Source organism: Gobio gobio, assembly GCF_949357685.1.
Source record: "Gobio gobio genome assembly, chromosome: 9".
NCBI lineage: Eukaryota > Metazoa > Chordata > Actinopteri > Cypriniformes > Gobionidae > Gobio > Gobio gobio.
Window position 1 is genome coordinate 35,123,100 of NC_137115.1, and position 17,616 is coordinate 35,140,715.

At 36.0% G+C, this 17,616-nt stretch overlaps 3 protein-coding genes across 5 annotated transcripts in view; all 3 read left to right on the forward strand.

Moving 5' to 3' along the window:
- LOC307131700 (transmembrane protein 53) overlaps nt 1-13,160 on the forward strand; it is a 14,638-nt gene extending 1,478 nt beyond the window's left edge. Inside the window, exons 2-6 of one of the 3 annotated variants that reach the window (XM_079825506.1) lie at nt 6,535-6,644; nt 6,847-6,917; nt 7,110-7,337; nt 7,413-7,903; nt 11,537-13,160. In XM_079825506.1, the coding sequence (XP_079681632.1) occupies nt 7,240-7,337; nt 7,413-7,903; nt 11,537-11,898 (951 nt within the window). In that variant the 5' untranslated portion in view covers nt 6,535-6,644; nt 6,847-6,917; nt 7,110-7,239 and the 3' untranslated portion in view covers nt 11,899-13,160. The remainder of the gene's footprint in view (nt 1-6,534; nt 6,645-6,846; nt 6,918-7,109; nt 7,338-7,412; nt 7,904-11,536) is intronic. The other 2 variants (XM_079825505.1, XM_079825507.1) reach the window with 2 other exon arrangements.
- Nucleotides 13,161-13,874: 714 nt separating this feature from the next.
- tmem243a (transmembrane protein 243, mitochondrial a) lies at nt 13,875-15,400 on the forward strand (the record flags this gene model as incomplete). The annotated part of the gene is given in 5 exon segments (XM_079826151.1): nt 13,875-13,892; nt 13,895-14,005; nt 14,319-14,369; nt 15,044-15,148; nt 15,278-15,400. Coding segments are annotated over 5 exon segments (408 nt in total).
- Nucleotides 15,401-16,720: 1,320 nt separating this feature from the next.
- Nucleotides 16,721-17,616, forward strand: part of elapor2a (endosome-lysosome associated apoptosis and autophagy regulator family member 2a) — a 43,505-nt gene continuing 42,609 nt past the window's right edge. The window contains exon 1 of the mRNA XM_079826051.1: nt 16,721-16,890. Within this exon, the coding sequence (XP_079682177.1) occupies nt 16,723-16,890 (168 nt within the window). The 5' untranslated portion in view covers nt 16,721-16,722. The remainder of the gene's footprint in view (nt 16,891-17,616) is intronic.

Consider the following 17,616-nt stretch of genomic DNA (forward strand, 5'->3'; position numbering starts at 1 on the left):
CATATCCCATCACCAAAGCTTTTCAAGATCTTTATGAAAGGCTTAAAATTCATCAACATTTGGAGGCAGATCCATCCTAGTGAGAGGGGCTGTGTTCAACTCCACTTTTAAACATGCACTCGCAAACTTCCCTAAACACTTCCCCTCGAGTCTATATGTACACTTCATGCAAATCCTTAGACCACAATGCAACCCAGTTGTGATTAGGGTTGGGAATCGATAATCGACTCCACTTCTGGAATCGGATATTTAAAGGGATAGTTCATCCAAAAATGAAAATGTTGTCATCATTTACTCACCGTCATGTTGTTCCAAACCTGCATGAGTTTCTTTCTTATTCTGAACACAAAAGAAGATATTTTAAAGATTGTTGGTAACCAGACAGTTGACGGCACCCATTGACTTCCGTAGTATTTTTTTTTCCTACTAAAGAAGTCTATGGTTACCGTCAACTGTTTGGTTGCCAACATTCTTTAAAATCTTTTTTTTTCGTGTTCAACAGAAGAAAGAAACTCATACAGGATTGGAACAACATGACGGTGAGTAAACGATGACAATATTTTCATTTTGGGGTGAAATATCCCTTTAAGGTCAGGAATCGGATTTTATTTATTCCTTTGTGTGCATTTTAATATGACTTAACGTGTTGTTCCCAGAACGCCGCCTTTCATACTGTATAGTGCGCAAAAGTTTTTGCAAAAAATCTCTAGGGATGGGTGATATGGACTTAAAAATATATCACAATATTTTCTGGTATTTATTGCAATAACGATATCAATGATGATATAAATGTAGAACCATTCCCCATGTTTACAAGTGAGAGCTGCACGCATTCTTGAGAGCCTCAGAAAAACAAACAATGATCTAAAGTAAAACGTACCCATGATCAAATTAGACATGTGCCGGTAAACGGTAATATGATATACCGCAATAATGAACATGCACAATATTGTTATCGTGGGCACTTCAAAATACCGTGAAATAATTATTTATTACGAATTATTCAGATTTTTATTAGGCATTTTAAGAATACTTTACCCATCAACCGTTTAAAATGAACAACACATCAAAGAGGAACCTGCACTGATGTAAACAGACCGTGCATGAGCCGTGCACATGGCGGAACAAGTGAAGGAGAAGCGATGAAGTGCACATTCACTTCTGACAGCAGAGGGCGCTGACGGAACAGCAGAAATGCAGCCTTTTCCCCGGTAACCCTCAAACAAAACGATACGGTGCTCGTCATCACATAACCTAATACTTAATACTTAAAGACTTAAGGCTATTCATTTTCAAACTTAAACATTTCATATTTTAATCTGGACTAAATTACATGACCTAGATATTGTTTGTATATGTTATGACTGTTGTTCATAACATTAGTTCATTCATTAACAAACTGACAATGAAAAATACTTCTAAAGCATTTATTAATCTTAGTTAAATGTACATTTCAGCATTTAATAATACATTATTAAAATCAAAAGTTGTAACTATTATTTAATGGACCTGAGCTTACACTAACTAACAGTTGCTTTTTTAAACTAACATTATCAAAGAAGAATAACTTCTGTAAAAATGTAGCTATTCGTTCTTTGTTAATGTTAATGCATTAACTGATGAGACATTATTGTAAAGTGTTACCTATTGTTCTTTATAATTCTTTTGCACTTAATCTGTTTTAAATATTTGTTTACTTAATACATTTTTGTGTATTGCTTTATTGTATTTAAATGTTTGGTTCTTTTGTTATAAGAAAGTTATTAAACCTGTTATAGTATGACAACACTTTTTTTGCAACTTATTTCAATATCGTGATAATACCGTATACTGTGATAAAAGCTTCAGCAATTAATCGCAACATGACAATTTTATACAGGCACATGCCTACATCAAATAGGCTCCTTTAATAAACAAACTACATAAAAAAAAAATAAAAAAAAGGTAAACATCCAAACACCAGCCTTTTCAGAAATGGAAAATTTGTAGATAATTTTCTTCTGTAAAAGTGCAGGTAATGTTTAAATGGTGCAACTGTGCTGAAAAACGTCACACAATATAAACAATAACAAGAATAATTCAAATGAATGACAAGTTTGAAATAACACAGATTGTGTATTTATTCATATTCTCATGGTGCAAACAGCAAAAGTAATAATCCCAACCATGTCTTTAGATTACAAAAAAATTGCAAATGATGATTTAATGATAGAACTAAACTTGAAACTAAATTTGAACTAAAACTTGATAATCATGTGCGAATGAAAAACGTATGAATGCATATTTGTAATTTTAACTGACCTTAGGACTGGTGGTGCAAGACATCATTGGTCATTCAGTGTTTCGGTAAAAAACCCAATAATACTGATAAGATACTAAAACTACAAATTCTACTAATAATAACAATATAAACCGCACTAAGGATTAATAAGCTGCTGGGTTTATGAATATTAACCACGTTGTCTGCGTTTGCTCGAACTGATTTGCTGAAATCAAAACAGGTACCGTAATAGGCAAGCGCCAGCCAATGAGATTGTCGTTTTCGCATTATTTTCTTCTTGTTCATAAAGGCTGAATAACTCCAAATGAACAGCGTTATTTTACAGGAAATATACACCAAAGAATATTGTTTACATGTAGCACATCAATTCTGCGTGGTATGTAAGACTCTCTCTCTTTGAGTGTGTGAGAAACACTGAGCGGTGAGCGCTCTCAGTCGGACGCGCTCACCCTAGTGTTAACTGTGCGTCAAATAGCCAGCACTGTGCATTCATTGAGATGAACTGAAATAGCGTGCTTTACGGTTTGCTTGACAAAGAGCAAATCTCTCAAGCGCTCAGTCCAGAGTCCTCAGCGAGTGAAAATATATCTGTGTGTGTACAGGTTCTAGATTGTAGAGGTAACGTTAGCTCCTCGTTTAGCAATAAACTCCTCCGCAGCTTCCGCCATAGTTGTTTTCGCTCTGCATGTCAGCTGCGAATGTGTCGCGTCATCAACTAGGCTTTATCGTTATTATTATTTGGCGGAACACCAAATTGAAAGACCTTGAATTTGAAATTACACTTGAAAAATGTCTTGTCTGTTCATGATCTTTAAAAGATCAAAGCAATGTTACTATTGGCATGGTAGCTTAAATCCGCTCAAAGACACCTGAACTCTAGAAATCTGCTGCTTAAGGAAAAATGTAATCTGGATGAACCACATGTTGTATTGCCTGAATTGATTAAAACAGTGTGTTTCACAGCCCTGCTCCTCTGACACTGCACATTTAAGATATCTTGACAGACCAATTCAGGCCAGGGTGAAGAAACCCTCTCTCCTGGGAGACAGCAATCTACAATTTATGAAATGTGAAATATTTAAGTGTTGCACCATTATACTTGACCAAGTTCAAATATAACCCTGCATACAAAACACAAATTAAAGCTGCACTGTGTAACATTTTCATGTCAAATATTTTGTTCAGTTGAGTACTTACAATATCCCAAATGTTGCCAACTATTTGTAAATCATGAGAAAATTACTATTTTAACCATGGAACTGGGACGTGTGAGGAAGTCGCCTTTCAATTGCGTCATATCTGCGTTACCCTCGGTTTCTGGTTTTATAACTGCAGTCTGCAACAAGTGTCATAGCAGCCGCCGAGCGAACGCACAGAGTAACGTCATAACATCAGATGCATCTAATATGATAAACAGAGCTGCGTTACCTCATACTCATGACCGGAAAAGCGGTAATGGCGCCGGCGACTGTGGCATAATAAAAGTCCCGCTGCTTGCGAGGCGTGTGTTGCATTCGTCTCTCATTAGCAATCGCTCCAGCAGCCTTGCTCAGCTCCCACAACCCTCGGCCCTGCTCTGCTTCATACTACAGTAACGTTAATAATCGCATCCATGAACATGATTTCTGCCAGAGTCCTATCCCGATTCTTTTCCACCGGCTGTGAGGTAAAGACCACATGTCCCAAGATTCTGCGTTCAAATGTGGCGTCATCAAGCTACGCCTTTGTTTTGAATAGGTGATCTCTAGCAGACGGAAATGTTACATAGTGCACCTTGGTTGGATGGTTGTGGTTTGTTATTGGGACAGGACGTCCCGTCCTTTTGCTGATATCATCATCATCAGAACAGAGAAGTTGTTTTGATTCAAGATTACGAAGGCACATTTAAAAAAAGATGTGCACAGATAAATCATTTATAATACATACGGCAATATTACATAAAAAAAAATAAAAAAAAACCAAGAATTAAACAAGATTTTTAAGCCTTTAGACATGTATTTGATAAAATTGACATTTACACATTTTGAGAGGACTTTATATACAGCAATAAATTGTTCTAAATTATGCATTTTCTCTGTCGCCCTGTCACTGGTACATGCCCGATTCCAACAAACAATATAAATTAAAATAATTATTTTTTTTGTTAAAGTCAAATTTACCTATACCTGCCTCCTGCATTTTAGATACAGTTCCTAATGCTACTAACATATTTAAATAGGCTAATGATAACAGATGAAAGAGAATTTCTTTCCCATCTAAATAAAATGTCACGAAGGAGTCACACATCAAACATGTGTAGCAATGGGGGCCTCCTGCAGCAGGAAGTATATTATGAAAAAAAAATGCTTTGCAATTTTGTGCAGGATTACAAAACACTTTGGAAATCATGCCAAATAGTGTAGAAAATAAATTTGAATAAATTTAGAGTACTTTCAAAGATGTTTCCAAAACAGCAGTTATGGCTGGACGGTCGCACCACATGATATTTTGACACTTTAAATATAAATGTAAGACAAATTACAAATAACTAATGTTTTTTGAAAAATTAAAGTGAGTACATACATGGGAGAAGTACTGCATAGTATGGTATCTTTTTATGCATTGAACCAGTTTTTAACTGAATAAAATGCAGTGGGACAGAAAATGTAGGCGTCATGTCATTGACCCAAATACAGAATAATGTGTGATCAAAGGTCAAAGTCCTATGAACCTTCTCACACGAGAGAAAAAAGTAGGGCCTGATTTTGTGCATCAGGGATTGGTTGGAGTGTTGTGGTTTGTTATTTGGACATGATGTCCCGTCCTTTTGCTGATTAACACATCTTCAGAACAGGGAAATTGTGAAAAGATTATGAAGGCATATTATTTACACACACACCAAAAAAAAGATGCACAGATAAATCATTTATAATACATACAGCAATATTACATTAAAAAACAAGAACTGTCCATTTTGATTTCATGGTGATTTTAAAGCATTTAGACATACAGTATTTGGTTCAAATTGACATTTACACATTTTGAGAGGACTTCGAGGAAAAAAAGAATGAATTTAATCCATTTTGGAATAAGGCTGTAACAAAATGTGGAAAAAGTGAAGCGCTGTGAATACTTTCCGGATGCACTGTATTGATTCAATTTAATTGACCAACTTTCAACTCCATCTAGAAGTGAAGTTTAATAAAAAAAAAACAATCTCCCCTCTATGCTTCAGATGTGGTATAAACGAGGGAACTTTTTTACACGCCACACAGTCCACATGGTCCTTAAGTTTATGTATTGTGGCGAAACATTTGCAGTATTATAGCTGTTATGGAATCATCTTCCCAGAGATATGTTTATTGGGTAACTTCACCAATTCCAACCTCAAGCAAAGCCATGAGATGAAACTCAGAAATGTTGTTAGTGATTGTCAAGTGTATTGCAATGAAGTGGAAATCTGATAATTAGTCTGTGGTTATTGGAGGTTAATAATTGTACACCTTTAAAAAAGCTAACATACTGGTTAAGAAATGAAAGCAAACCATTTGACAGTTTGGCAACCCATCCTTGTTGTTATATGGAAAATCCACCGATAGACCAGATGGATTATTCAGTGTTGTGTTAAATTTGACACAGGGATGATCGAAACGCAAATTTTGAATAATTTTTTTGCTGCACTAATTTTTGGTACAGGATGGCTCTTTCTGTACTGTCAAGTTTAAGGGTCAATTCATTAAGCATATTTAATGCACTGAAAAGGACAGAGAATCAGCACTGTATAGACACAATGCTATACAGACATGTTAATGAAGCATCATGTCATTTAACGTGGAATGAAAAGTGTCAAAATAAGTCAAGTAGCTGCATTCTGCCTTGTGAGAGCATGTGTGAGTATGTGTTGTGCTCTCACTTCTGTTGAAAGGTCATTGTCAGCTTGAATCATAAAACAAACACATGCCTCTAATGTTTTTACATGACTAACAAAAAAATAATATATGTATTTATTTAAATGTATATTGTTTGTTGGAATCGGGCATGTACCAGTGACAAGGCAACAGAGAAAATGCATCATTTAGATCAATTTATTGCTGTATATAAAGTCCTCTCAAAATGTTTAAATGTCAATTTTATCAAATACCGTATGTCTAAAGGCTTTAAAATCACCATGAAATCAAAATGGACAATTCTTGTTTTTTTTGTGTGTTTTTTTTAATGTAATATTGCCGTATGTATTATGAATGATTTATCTGTGCACATCTTTTTTTAAATAGTGTGCCTTCGTAATCTTGAATCAAAACAACTTCTCTGTTCTGATGATGATGATATCAGCAAAAGGACGGGACGTCCTGTCCCAATTACAAACCACAACCATCCAACCAAGGTGCACTATGTAACATTTCCGTCTGCTAGAGATCACCTATTCAAAACAATTTTATCAAATACTGTATGTCTAAAGGCTTTAAAATCACCATGAAATCAAAATGGACAATTCTTGTTTGTTTTTTCTTTTTCTTTTTTTAAATAATGTGCCTTCCTAATCTTGAATCAAAACAACTTCTCTGTTCTGATGATGATGATATCAGCAAAAGGACGGGACGTCCTGTCCCAATATCAAACCACAACCATCCAACCAATCCCTGATGCACAAAATCAAGTCAGGCCCTACTTTTTTACGTCACAATGTGGACTATATATAATATTCAATGAACTATAAACTGGATTACGAGAATGTATTTTAACATAAGAATCTTCACCTTTAATTTGTGTTTTGTATGCAGGGTTATATTTGAACTTGGTCAAGTATAATGATGCAACACTTAAATATTTCGCATTTCATAAATTGTAGATTGCTGTCTCCCAGGAGAGAGGGTTTCTTCACCCTGGCCTGAATTGGGTCTGTCAAGATATCTTAAATGTGCAGTGTCAGAGGAGCAGGGCTGTGAAACATCAATTTTAATCGATTCAGGCAATACAACATGTGGTCCATCCAGAAGATTACATTTTTCCTCAAGCAGCAGATTTCTAGAGTTCAGGTGTTTTTGAGCGGATTTCTGTGGTGGCAGCGGACACATGAGTAAGTTGGAGCCAGCTGTGACGTTTTGTAAAAGATTAACTGCTGTTGTTTCCACTGACTGTGCTTTTTCTTTAGCTCACCTGCTGTGATGCTTTCCAGAGTGGTCCCAATGGCTGGGGTTACTGCACACAAGATCAGTAAACACATCACCTTCTTCGCCAGTGATGCCGCTGGGACTCCTACGGCTAGCTTATCACCTGGTGACCCTAAACCTGTATTGCTATTACTGCCTTGGCTGGGCTCCAGACCGCAATCCATTGCCAAGTACTGTGAGATTTACTTTCGCACCGGCTTTGATGTACTCGTAGTGGAAAGCGAAGTGAGACAGTTCTTGTGGCCCCGTTGGGGGTTGGAGTATGGTGGCCGTTTGCTGGAACTATTAGAAAGCGAGCGCTTCTCTCAGCGCCCCCTACTGGTCCATGCTTTCTCCATAGGGGGATATACGTTTTCTCAGGTGCTTGTTCATATGGCCAAAGATACCCAGCGTTACCAAGGCCTGACAAACAGGATCAGGGGTCACATCTACGACAGCCTGGTCATGGGATCACTGGAGCATATGGCCACAGGTATGTACAGAGATTGCAATGTAAAGTATGTTTATATATATATATAAACCTTTCAGGCTGCACTGCTAACACTTTGGGGTGGATGGCATGATCAGAATCTTGCATCATGGTATGACTATTTTTATATTATGTATATGTATATTTTTGATTATTCAAGTCGTAATGTTAAACAATCAAACTCTGCAGTTGTAAAAAAACTATTATTTTTCTTTTTGACTTACGTTTTGATCTGCATTTTCATTACCCAATTTTTATTTTATGTCTACATAACATAATAGCTACATAAATGCAGTGAATATACTACAATATTACAAATGCATTACAATTTAAAGGTGCTGTATGTAAGTTATTCACTTTACTAAAGCATTAAAATCTTTAGAAACAACGCTCTCCAATATTTTGAATCCTGCATACCGCACCTTTAAAATAACTAATTACTATTTGAATATATTAAAATATATGATAAAATTGTATTGATTCCTGTGATTGTAAAGCTGAACTTTCAGCAGTGTCACATGACCCTTCAGAAATTATTCTAATGCTAATGCTGCATCCGAATAAGCTGATTTGCACAATATACATTTATCAAATTTATTAAATTATCAGTTGAAAACAGTTGTGCTGCTTAATATTCTTTTAATGAATAGAAAGTTCAAAATAACAGCATTTACTTGCTGAATAAAAGTATTCATTGCTTTTAAAAAAGAAACAATAAACTAAAACAGGGTATGTATCTACTACAATACAGTGAATTCTCTATAAAATACACCATCATACTGCCCAGCCCTAGTAGTACAGTAGTAGTAAATGTTATTTTCCACCCCTCATTTCTTTGTAATATAATACGCCTGTGTAGGATTGTGGTTCCTGTAAAGCAACCCCCTTAATAGATGCTTAAAGCTACACTGTGTAACTTTTTTAGTCTATTCTTAGCTAAAAACACTTAGTTCTTTCAAAAATATATGTGCTCATTAATGTATATTTACTTCTTTCAAGTAATAAAGTATTCTCGTAAGTTTATAATATGCCATTGAAAATACATAAGGTAATGGGATCTAACGGTGGTCGCCATGTTGCCCCTCCATCTTGAAAGTACTTTAGCCAAAGAGGGACATACCCGTAAATTCAAGCTTCGCCTTTCGCGTTTTAACCGGTTTTAATACTCGATGGCACTGTACAAAATTCTCTGCCTCGCGCATGTGCGCGTCAACTTGTTCAGACTTGTCTGGTGCATGTGCAGAGAGTTTTCATCTCAGCAGCTCCAGTAACAGAGTTATACGGAGTTTTCTTGGCTTGTTTATTCCTCAAAAGTCTGTTTTTCCTTGTGTGGTATTTCTGTGCGTTAATAACTCCGTAAGTAATAATAGTTATTGTCATTGTAGATGTGTTTCAGAGTGTGTCATCGCGTAATTCAGTTGATGTCACCTCAGAAGTATTTTTGTGTCAACATATAATAGCGTAATGCTCACCTATTTGAATAATCATTCCGTTATTTTATTATCAACAATGTTTATTCGTTTATAGAAAATATTTGCTTGTAATGTAGCGCACTGCAGTGCTAACGTTAAAGCGATGCACACACTTTTGTAACCGGACACCGCTTGTTAGCAGCAGCAGCGGCGGCAGCTCCTTTTAATGCAGCTGCATTTAGCGCCTATATATGGTACAATAAGCTCTGGTTTACGGTTACATTATACAAATGTAACTTACAAGTATAGTTATACAGTTCTTAACTGTGTATGTATATTTACCATCCTTATTTGTTCTCTCACAGAAACCACATTTATGTACATATCCACGCAAACCTGTTTATGCCTTGCAATTGGATGACTGAATAAACATTACTATCATCAAAGTTCACTCTGGATTAGCTGCAGTTCTTTCTAGCCGAATAATTAGGCCAGTTGAGTTCCAACCATCCCACTGCGCACAGAATATCCCACAGGCACCGTGTCGAATGTGGACGAGGTCGAACTGGAAGCCATGTTAATCTTGGACTAAATCGGCCACCGTAGGAGTTGAAACGAAATCGGAATTGAGAGGATCAGAAACTAAAATTCACTGGATGGTCATATACCTTTTGACCACTAGATGGGGGAAAATATCACACAGTGTAGCTTTAACATGTCCTGGACAATTAAAGTTGGCACTACTACCAAACACTGAAAACCATATAAATCACTTATTACAATTATTAGCCTGTGGTAATAATTATAGGCTACTTAATAATTATAGATTACTCGTATCATGTTTGTCAGGTTTGATTTTAAACATAATTTAAAAACAATATACCTTCTCATTCAAAATGTTACATTTCCCCAAATTTATGATATAGGAAAATCGTGCTTGTAAAATAAAAGTTTGGTACTACCTCATCGAAAATAAAACAGAGTGTACATATAATTGTTTTATGTAAATTGCAGTGCATAACACTACTACTTGTAAAATCCTTAACATTTTGACTTAATCTGGAGATATACAGTACTTAAAAAAAAAAAAAATCATCCTTCCCTCGGGTCATTTTGACCTGAAACTCTTTTTTTATCATTTTTATTAAAAAAATGAGTGTTCATCGGAGTGGTCCAAGACCTTAGGACTTCAGTCGCACTTGAACCACAAATACAGAAAACAAATTGACTGGATTCGAGGAGTTTATTTGGTTTTAAAAAGAATAGTAACAAATCATTACCTCGTGGGTCAATTTGACCCCTTTAGGAATTAATGGAATGTGAGAAATGCTTCAGAAAAAACAACAAAAAACTGCTCAAAATGATAACAAAAAATGCTAAAACTTTACCAAAAATTATTTTCTGAATGCATACTGAACAGATAAACTCGAGAACTGACTTTAGGACCCAGCGGAACAGCTCATTTACTCTATAGATCTATAAGCCCATCTAGTGGCAAGATTCATGAAATATCATGTTATATTATATTCCTACAAGAGGTCGGCAGAGACACCCAAATTGACCCAATGGAAGATATTTTGAGCTTATTTGAGCTGGTTATGCATGTCTTGGAGAGTTCTTTTAAATTTAAGTTGAAAGAATGTGAATAATGTGAATAATAATAATAATAATTTAAAAGGTAAATAAATAAAAACGAATAAAAAAAATGCATTTAATACAAAAAAATTAAATCATATAAGCTTTCTGGAAAAAAAAGTTAAAAAAAGAAAAGTATAATTGTAGAGCTTCGGGTCATTTTGACCCTCGAGGAAAGGATTTGTTACAGGATGCGAGGGAAGGATGAAAGTTAAAGTTAATTTTAAATAATTGTTTTCTATTATAATTGGGGGGTTGTGGGGCGGAACAAGCATGGCCTGCTTTCTCTGATGTCTTTTAGACAGGCGAAGTTCAGTTCTCCTGTCTTTATAGCTTTGTACTGCATTCTGACAGAGTTGCCGCCAGAGTGTGCGCTTCATGGCGCTACTTTCCAAGGATGTGGGATTTATCCCACTTCTTAAGAAGGCCTTTTAGTTGGTCTTTTTTTGACCTCCTGCAGAACGGCAGCCAAGATGTAATTGACTGTACAATAAGGCCTATAAAACTTCAGAGAGAAGTCTATCCTGATTAACTAGTAGTCACTGAAATCTCTTGCTTAATTAGTTTTGCTTTGTTGCTTGTTTTCTAGGCCTAGGTAAAACCATATTTCCCCGGCTGGAAGGTCTCGTGAGAACGGCTGGCCTTCTGTACTTCCGTGTCTTTAAACACCAGACGGTTGACTACTTTAACTCATCCATCAGCATTTTCTGGAACACTCCTTTGACGGCGCCTGCTCTCTTCTTTTTCTCTGAGAACGATGCGATGTGCGATTACAAGAGCTTGGAGAAGATGGTGGAGTTCTGGAGGAAACAAGGCCTATCGGTCGAGAGCAAGAAGTGGAAGGAGTCAGTTCATGCAGGTCATCTGCGCACCCACCCTCAGGAATACCTGTCCACCCTAGAGAACTTTGTTCTGTCTCTTAACATGGTTCCTCTAAAGGCCAAAATGTGAACTCTGAACGACCATGACCTGCCTCATCATACATCAGAAATTGCCTGAAGTGCCTGGTTTGACTTTTATATAGACATTCTCATGTTCTTGGTTCTAGATCAAATTGGTTCTCTCGCAAAATTGGATTATTTTCAGTCTGTTGAAATATTTATGTGACTACATTAAATGAAGACCATAGCACTGGTGTGTTGAGGATGTGTAATACTACATACAATCTATTGATATGTGATTAATTTGGTTTGTTGCACTACTATGTTAATCTCCTGTACTTCCGACCTCAAAACAACCATCTTGAAATACACAACTGTACATCATTATTTTGTTGTAGATATTTATGATAAACTGTAAAAGATTTAAGAGACCTTTTGTATGTAGTGAGTCCAAGCTTATATGACAAGTTGACTTAACTTTTACATCTATACCGCAGTTTCAGACAAGGCTTAAGCCTAGTCTCAGACTAAAATGCATGTTTGAGCTGTTTTAACTGAAAGCAACTTGCCACTATATGTTTATTTGAATACACCGACTTCATCTTGATCGGTTTGCCTCAGAAGGAAACAGCCCTGATTGCTCTTTCAGTTTTCTTTGACTAATTGTTTGTTTTCAAGTGAAGAAATAACCTAGCTATATAAATTTGTCATTGACAAAATCTGAATTAAATGTATAATATATCCACAATACTGCTAAACCTATATGACTTGATGTTTTGCATAAAATAAAGGTTTTGTGTTCAGAAAATATGGTGAATACAAGTAAAGTCTATCAGGTTTTTGTATCACATATTTCTATACTTGTACTCTGTATAGTGTAAAGGAGCTCTGTAGCAAATGATATTGTGTACAGGCCTAAGCCATTTGCGAGGGGTATAAATGGTGGGTCAGCTCCTAATGGGTGGGACTTTAGCTCCAAGTGGGCTGTACAAACCTCCAGAGTCCAGAGGCTTTTGATTGGTTTATTTAATGGCATGGTGGCAATGCACGTTGCGATCCGCCAAAATAAAGAAGCCATTTGGCATAGTTTAAAGCAACACCAATTACAAATTAACAAAAATGTCCTGCTTTACCTGTATTCACCGTGTTTATCAGTGAAATAATGAAAATGTTTACTTTTTATTGTTGCTTCACCCTGCAAAGTCAAATAAATCACTTATTCTGATTAATAATGTTTATTTTTCTGTTAAGTGTAGAAGTCTCACATAAGGGTTGATAAAGGTGAAACAACAGTTCATTTGATTTAAATAAATGGCTTGAGTGTTTTTTCTCAATTGATTTCTTATTAGACACTAAAATCTAATTATGTAAATGTAGTAATATTATCAAAATAATATATACATATATTCTACGATTATTAGTATTAGAAAAACTATTTGAAGCATAATCTTCAATGATTTAAAAATATCAACCGGGAATCGTAAACGACTGTGATTGGGCCCTCTCTAACAGCGCTGAAAAAAGTAACAGGTATCACATGTCCACCACCTTTTATAAGTTACTTCAGCAACGGTCTTGACTATATTTTTTTACACCAAAATAATGACAGTGAGAATCTTTATAGACATGTAAGTAAAAAAACAAAACTGTGACTAATTAAGATCCAATTAAACACACCTGAACCAGCTAATCAAGGTCGCATACTAGGAACTTCCAGGCAAGTGTGTGAAGCAAGTTGAGGACAGTGGCCCTACAGGACCGAGTTTGGACACCCCTGAAAGAAACCGTCCGGGCCACCAAGCCATGATAATTTCATTCATACGAATGGCCATTTTTACATTATGAATTAAAATGTTAAATTAGCTTTTTACCCATCACATCTTCCCCGTATTTCCCATAAATAGCTAAATAATCACATGACATCCTAACAATGTTTCCTTATGTCCCATTAAAGATTACATTTATAAAATAACTCCCTTTGTGCTGCTTCTGCCAGAGGCATGAGCGAATGTTATGCATCTGAAGAAAGGCCTTTCAGGCCTGATCATGAGTGCAGGGGGTTCAGAGATGATCCGCTCCTCATGACCAGAAACCTTCTCAGTCCCACCCGCAACATGGATGATTTAGGGACGCGCACTGGCGCAGACATCACGCTGTTTGGAGAGACTTTAACGCTGGTGAGAGAAGCATTTTTACTTATTTAGTTGGCTTGTTCTATTTTTTTATATTCAAGTTAAAGCTGTTCCTTAGTTTTAAGTGTTTTTTTATTTATCTATTTATTTTTTTAGCAGCAATGAAGAAATTTTTTAGAGATACGTTTTGCTTAGAAAATCTTATGAGCAGGTGTTACAAGATATGAAGCAGAAGCAGAATCAAAGGGACAAATTATTAAGCAAAATGTGATAATTATTAGGCCTATATGGAAAAATGCAGTCAAATCAAACTAGTTAAATTGACAACTGAAGCGCCTGTATTTGTTCCCCCTTTAAGCATTCAGTTCTTAACCTGGCTATAGGTGGGCTCACATCTCTGTTAGTTCTAGTGAGTATTGGTGACCACACACACACACACACACACACACACACACACACACACACACACACACACACACACACACACACACACACACACACACACACACACACACACACACACACACACACACACACACACACACACACACACACACACACACACACACACACACACACACACACACACACTTGTGGGGACTGTACTCATTGTATGTACCCATGGTACGGCAGCAAAGTTCAAACATGCTAATCCAATGCTAAATTATGGTAGCAATTTGGTAAATCATGCTAGAAGTAATGGTTTTTATACTATACAAACGGTATATTCTATCATTAATCCTACCCCATACCCATCACAGAAATCTTTCTGCATTTTTCACAAGCTGTTTTCCTCATGGGGACCAAAATGTGGTCGACATTTTTTGTCCCCACAACGCAAGTTTTACCAGGACCAGACACATACATATATATATATTTTTTTTTTATTGTCTATGGACCAGACACATATATTTGCAGTATAGTGTTTTGGCTATCAGTCTTACACAATGCATTTCAGGATCCTTTTATTTATTTTTAAATGTTTTTATGGTGTTGCCTCTACATATATTTGCAATATTGATTACTGATCACTTGCATCCAACTGCAAAGTGCTAGTTGTACCCAATTTCCCCTCTTTTTCAGGTAACTGTCATCAGTTCATTTGTCTTCCCTACACCACCTCCAACAGCATTAAATATCTTCTTTGTGGTCTGCATCATCATGATCTGTTCATCTGTATTGGTGCTGGTAAGTTCTGTACATAAAATTTCCACTTTATCATTCTCTGACAGCTTACTTTTTTGTGAAATCATGGAGGTTTTACGATTTCGTTTTAATATGTAATTGATTGAAAATAACTTTGTCCGTTTGTTGCAGATTTTCTGGTATCGTCAAGGTGATCTGGATCCTAAGTTCCGTGGTTTGATTTATTATTCCATTGGTCTCATTATCCTCCTCTGTCTGTGTGCCAATCTGTACTTCCACGATGTTGGAAGATGACATGATTCAGGCACACCACTCATACTGAGCACCTTCTTAATTCTCTCAAGCACAAAAGTTGTAGGAATATAAAAGGTAGTTTATCTGTCAGAAGTGATAGTTATAGGTGATCAGATGCTTGTTCAAATCTATCAGTTTATTTGAACAGTCAGTGTAACTTATGTATTATTTTAATGCCAAAGCTGAATATTTGTGTTCATTATTTTCTGTTGCTGTCAAGAGTCATGCTAAATGCTGCAGTATTTCCGTTACTTGTATAAAATATTCAGATTTTTTTTTGTTCTTGTTCCTCGAACAATGTTGTTAAAGGACAGAGCCCTGACAATTAATAAAATCATATACATGTACCACGGACGGAAGTTACATTTTTTGTTGGTTGGAGACCATGATGACATGAGTCTGGTTTTGCTCTGCATGCAAAATAATTTTCAATAAGACCAATATACTGTTGAATGCAAAACTTATTTGAACATCAAACCAAATTTAGCATGCAAAATCTAATTTATACATATTATTTGGACTTTTTCAGTATCAGAATTTTAAGTTGATAATTATTTTAATAGTTAAGAAAAACTATATTTTAGGCACTGTGACAAGTTATTAATTTTAGTTTTTTTAACAACTAAATTACCCTTTAGCTGTTAAAATAAATACTGGGGTGTGAGAAATATATTTTTATTTTATTTAAAATATTTCACATAGGACAGTCTCAATTAATATAAGATCATAGAAATAGTATGCATAATTGTACAAAAAGAGAGTCGTTTAAAATGGTTTTAGATGCAAGTAAATTCCACATTACAGAACACTTGCTGTTCTTTCCAATTTCTTTAAAACGACTGCCATCTAGCGGTGTGCAGATGAATAGCAACTGTAGACTCTTTATTATTATTAGTTAATGTAAAAGCAATGTTTTGAATGTTCATTCTGTTATCCGAATGTATTATAGACCTAACAGATTTTTTTTAGTATTATAGGCTAATATGACTCTACGATGTGCGAAATTCTGCGAATTATAATACATTCGATGGTCCCTCAAAGTAGCTAAAACTGGTGAGTAGAAACACAGCCTACTATGTTATGTTTAGGCTAATGCTGTCTTCACGTGCTATCGGACATTTCCTACTTCCCACTTCTGAAGTCGTAATTACGAGCTCGTCGCATTAAAATTTTGCTGTGATGTCCAATTTTTAACTAGGAAACTCGCTACGATAATTCCGATAGCACGTGAAAGCAGCATTATTAACACATTTGTGACGTAATTTCTAAGACTTCATACCCGCTCGGTCAGATGACGTTTTATGTTGACGTCGCAAGCTGATATGATGGGACGGTCCCGTTATTCCGTCCAGCAAGCGATGGAGCGCACGAGGAAAAGCATCGTCCGCCACCGAAGGCGTTTTATACTGTATTGTACGGCATGGATATGTTGCGTTTTCATCCTGAACGCGCCCACGGCGTCTGCCGCTCACCTGCGTCAGTGTAAAGAGGTGAGAGACCATTCTTGCTCATGTTTTTGCGATACTTACCGGCGTTTGATCCATTTGTCCAGTTCATGTTTGTGTTTTTGCACGTCTAGGGTTTTTTAAAAGCATCCTTGGTCCTTTGGCAAACATTTATCTGTACTTTTGGGATCAGTCTCTTTAAAGAATCGTGCAGCAAGATGTATTCACACCTTATAACCAAAGATACATAGGCTACACACAGATTGAATAGTAGTAACCAATGAGGCTGTTTTGTTTACATTATGTGTATGAATAAGAAAAAAAAAAATAGTTTAAGAAACATTTAGATTCTCAGTGTTGTTTAATCGATTTCAATGTATGGATATGTGCTTTATCATGTAAAAGTCACACTGCCAGAGCCTTAAATCATGTCTTTAGAAGTGCTTGGTTCCTCTCGTGTCTCTGTCATTGGGGGAAAAGGCTTTGAGGCTTTTGAAGTTCCTTCATATTAGATACTTGAGGCTCTTTTAGATCTCACACTGATACGCCTTCATAATTTTTTTTTTTTGTTGATATAGGCCTAGTGAAGCTTTAGTTTGAATCTTTACACCACTGTTGGTTTCTCATAAATCCATATCCATATATCCACGTGTATGTTGGTGTTCAACAACTTATTTGTGACTCTTTTGGTATATATTCTGGTAATTGGATCTATAACTAAAATGAGAGCTGTTTTTTTTGTCAAAGTGTTATTGATATGTTTAGATTTTT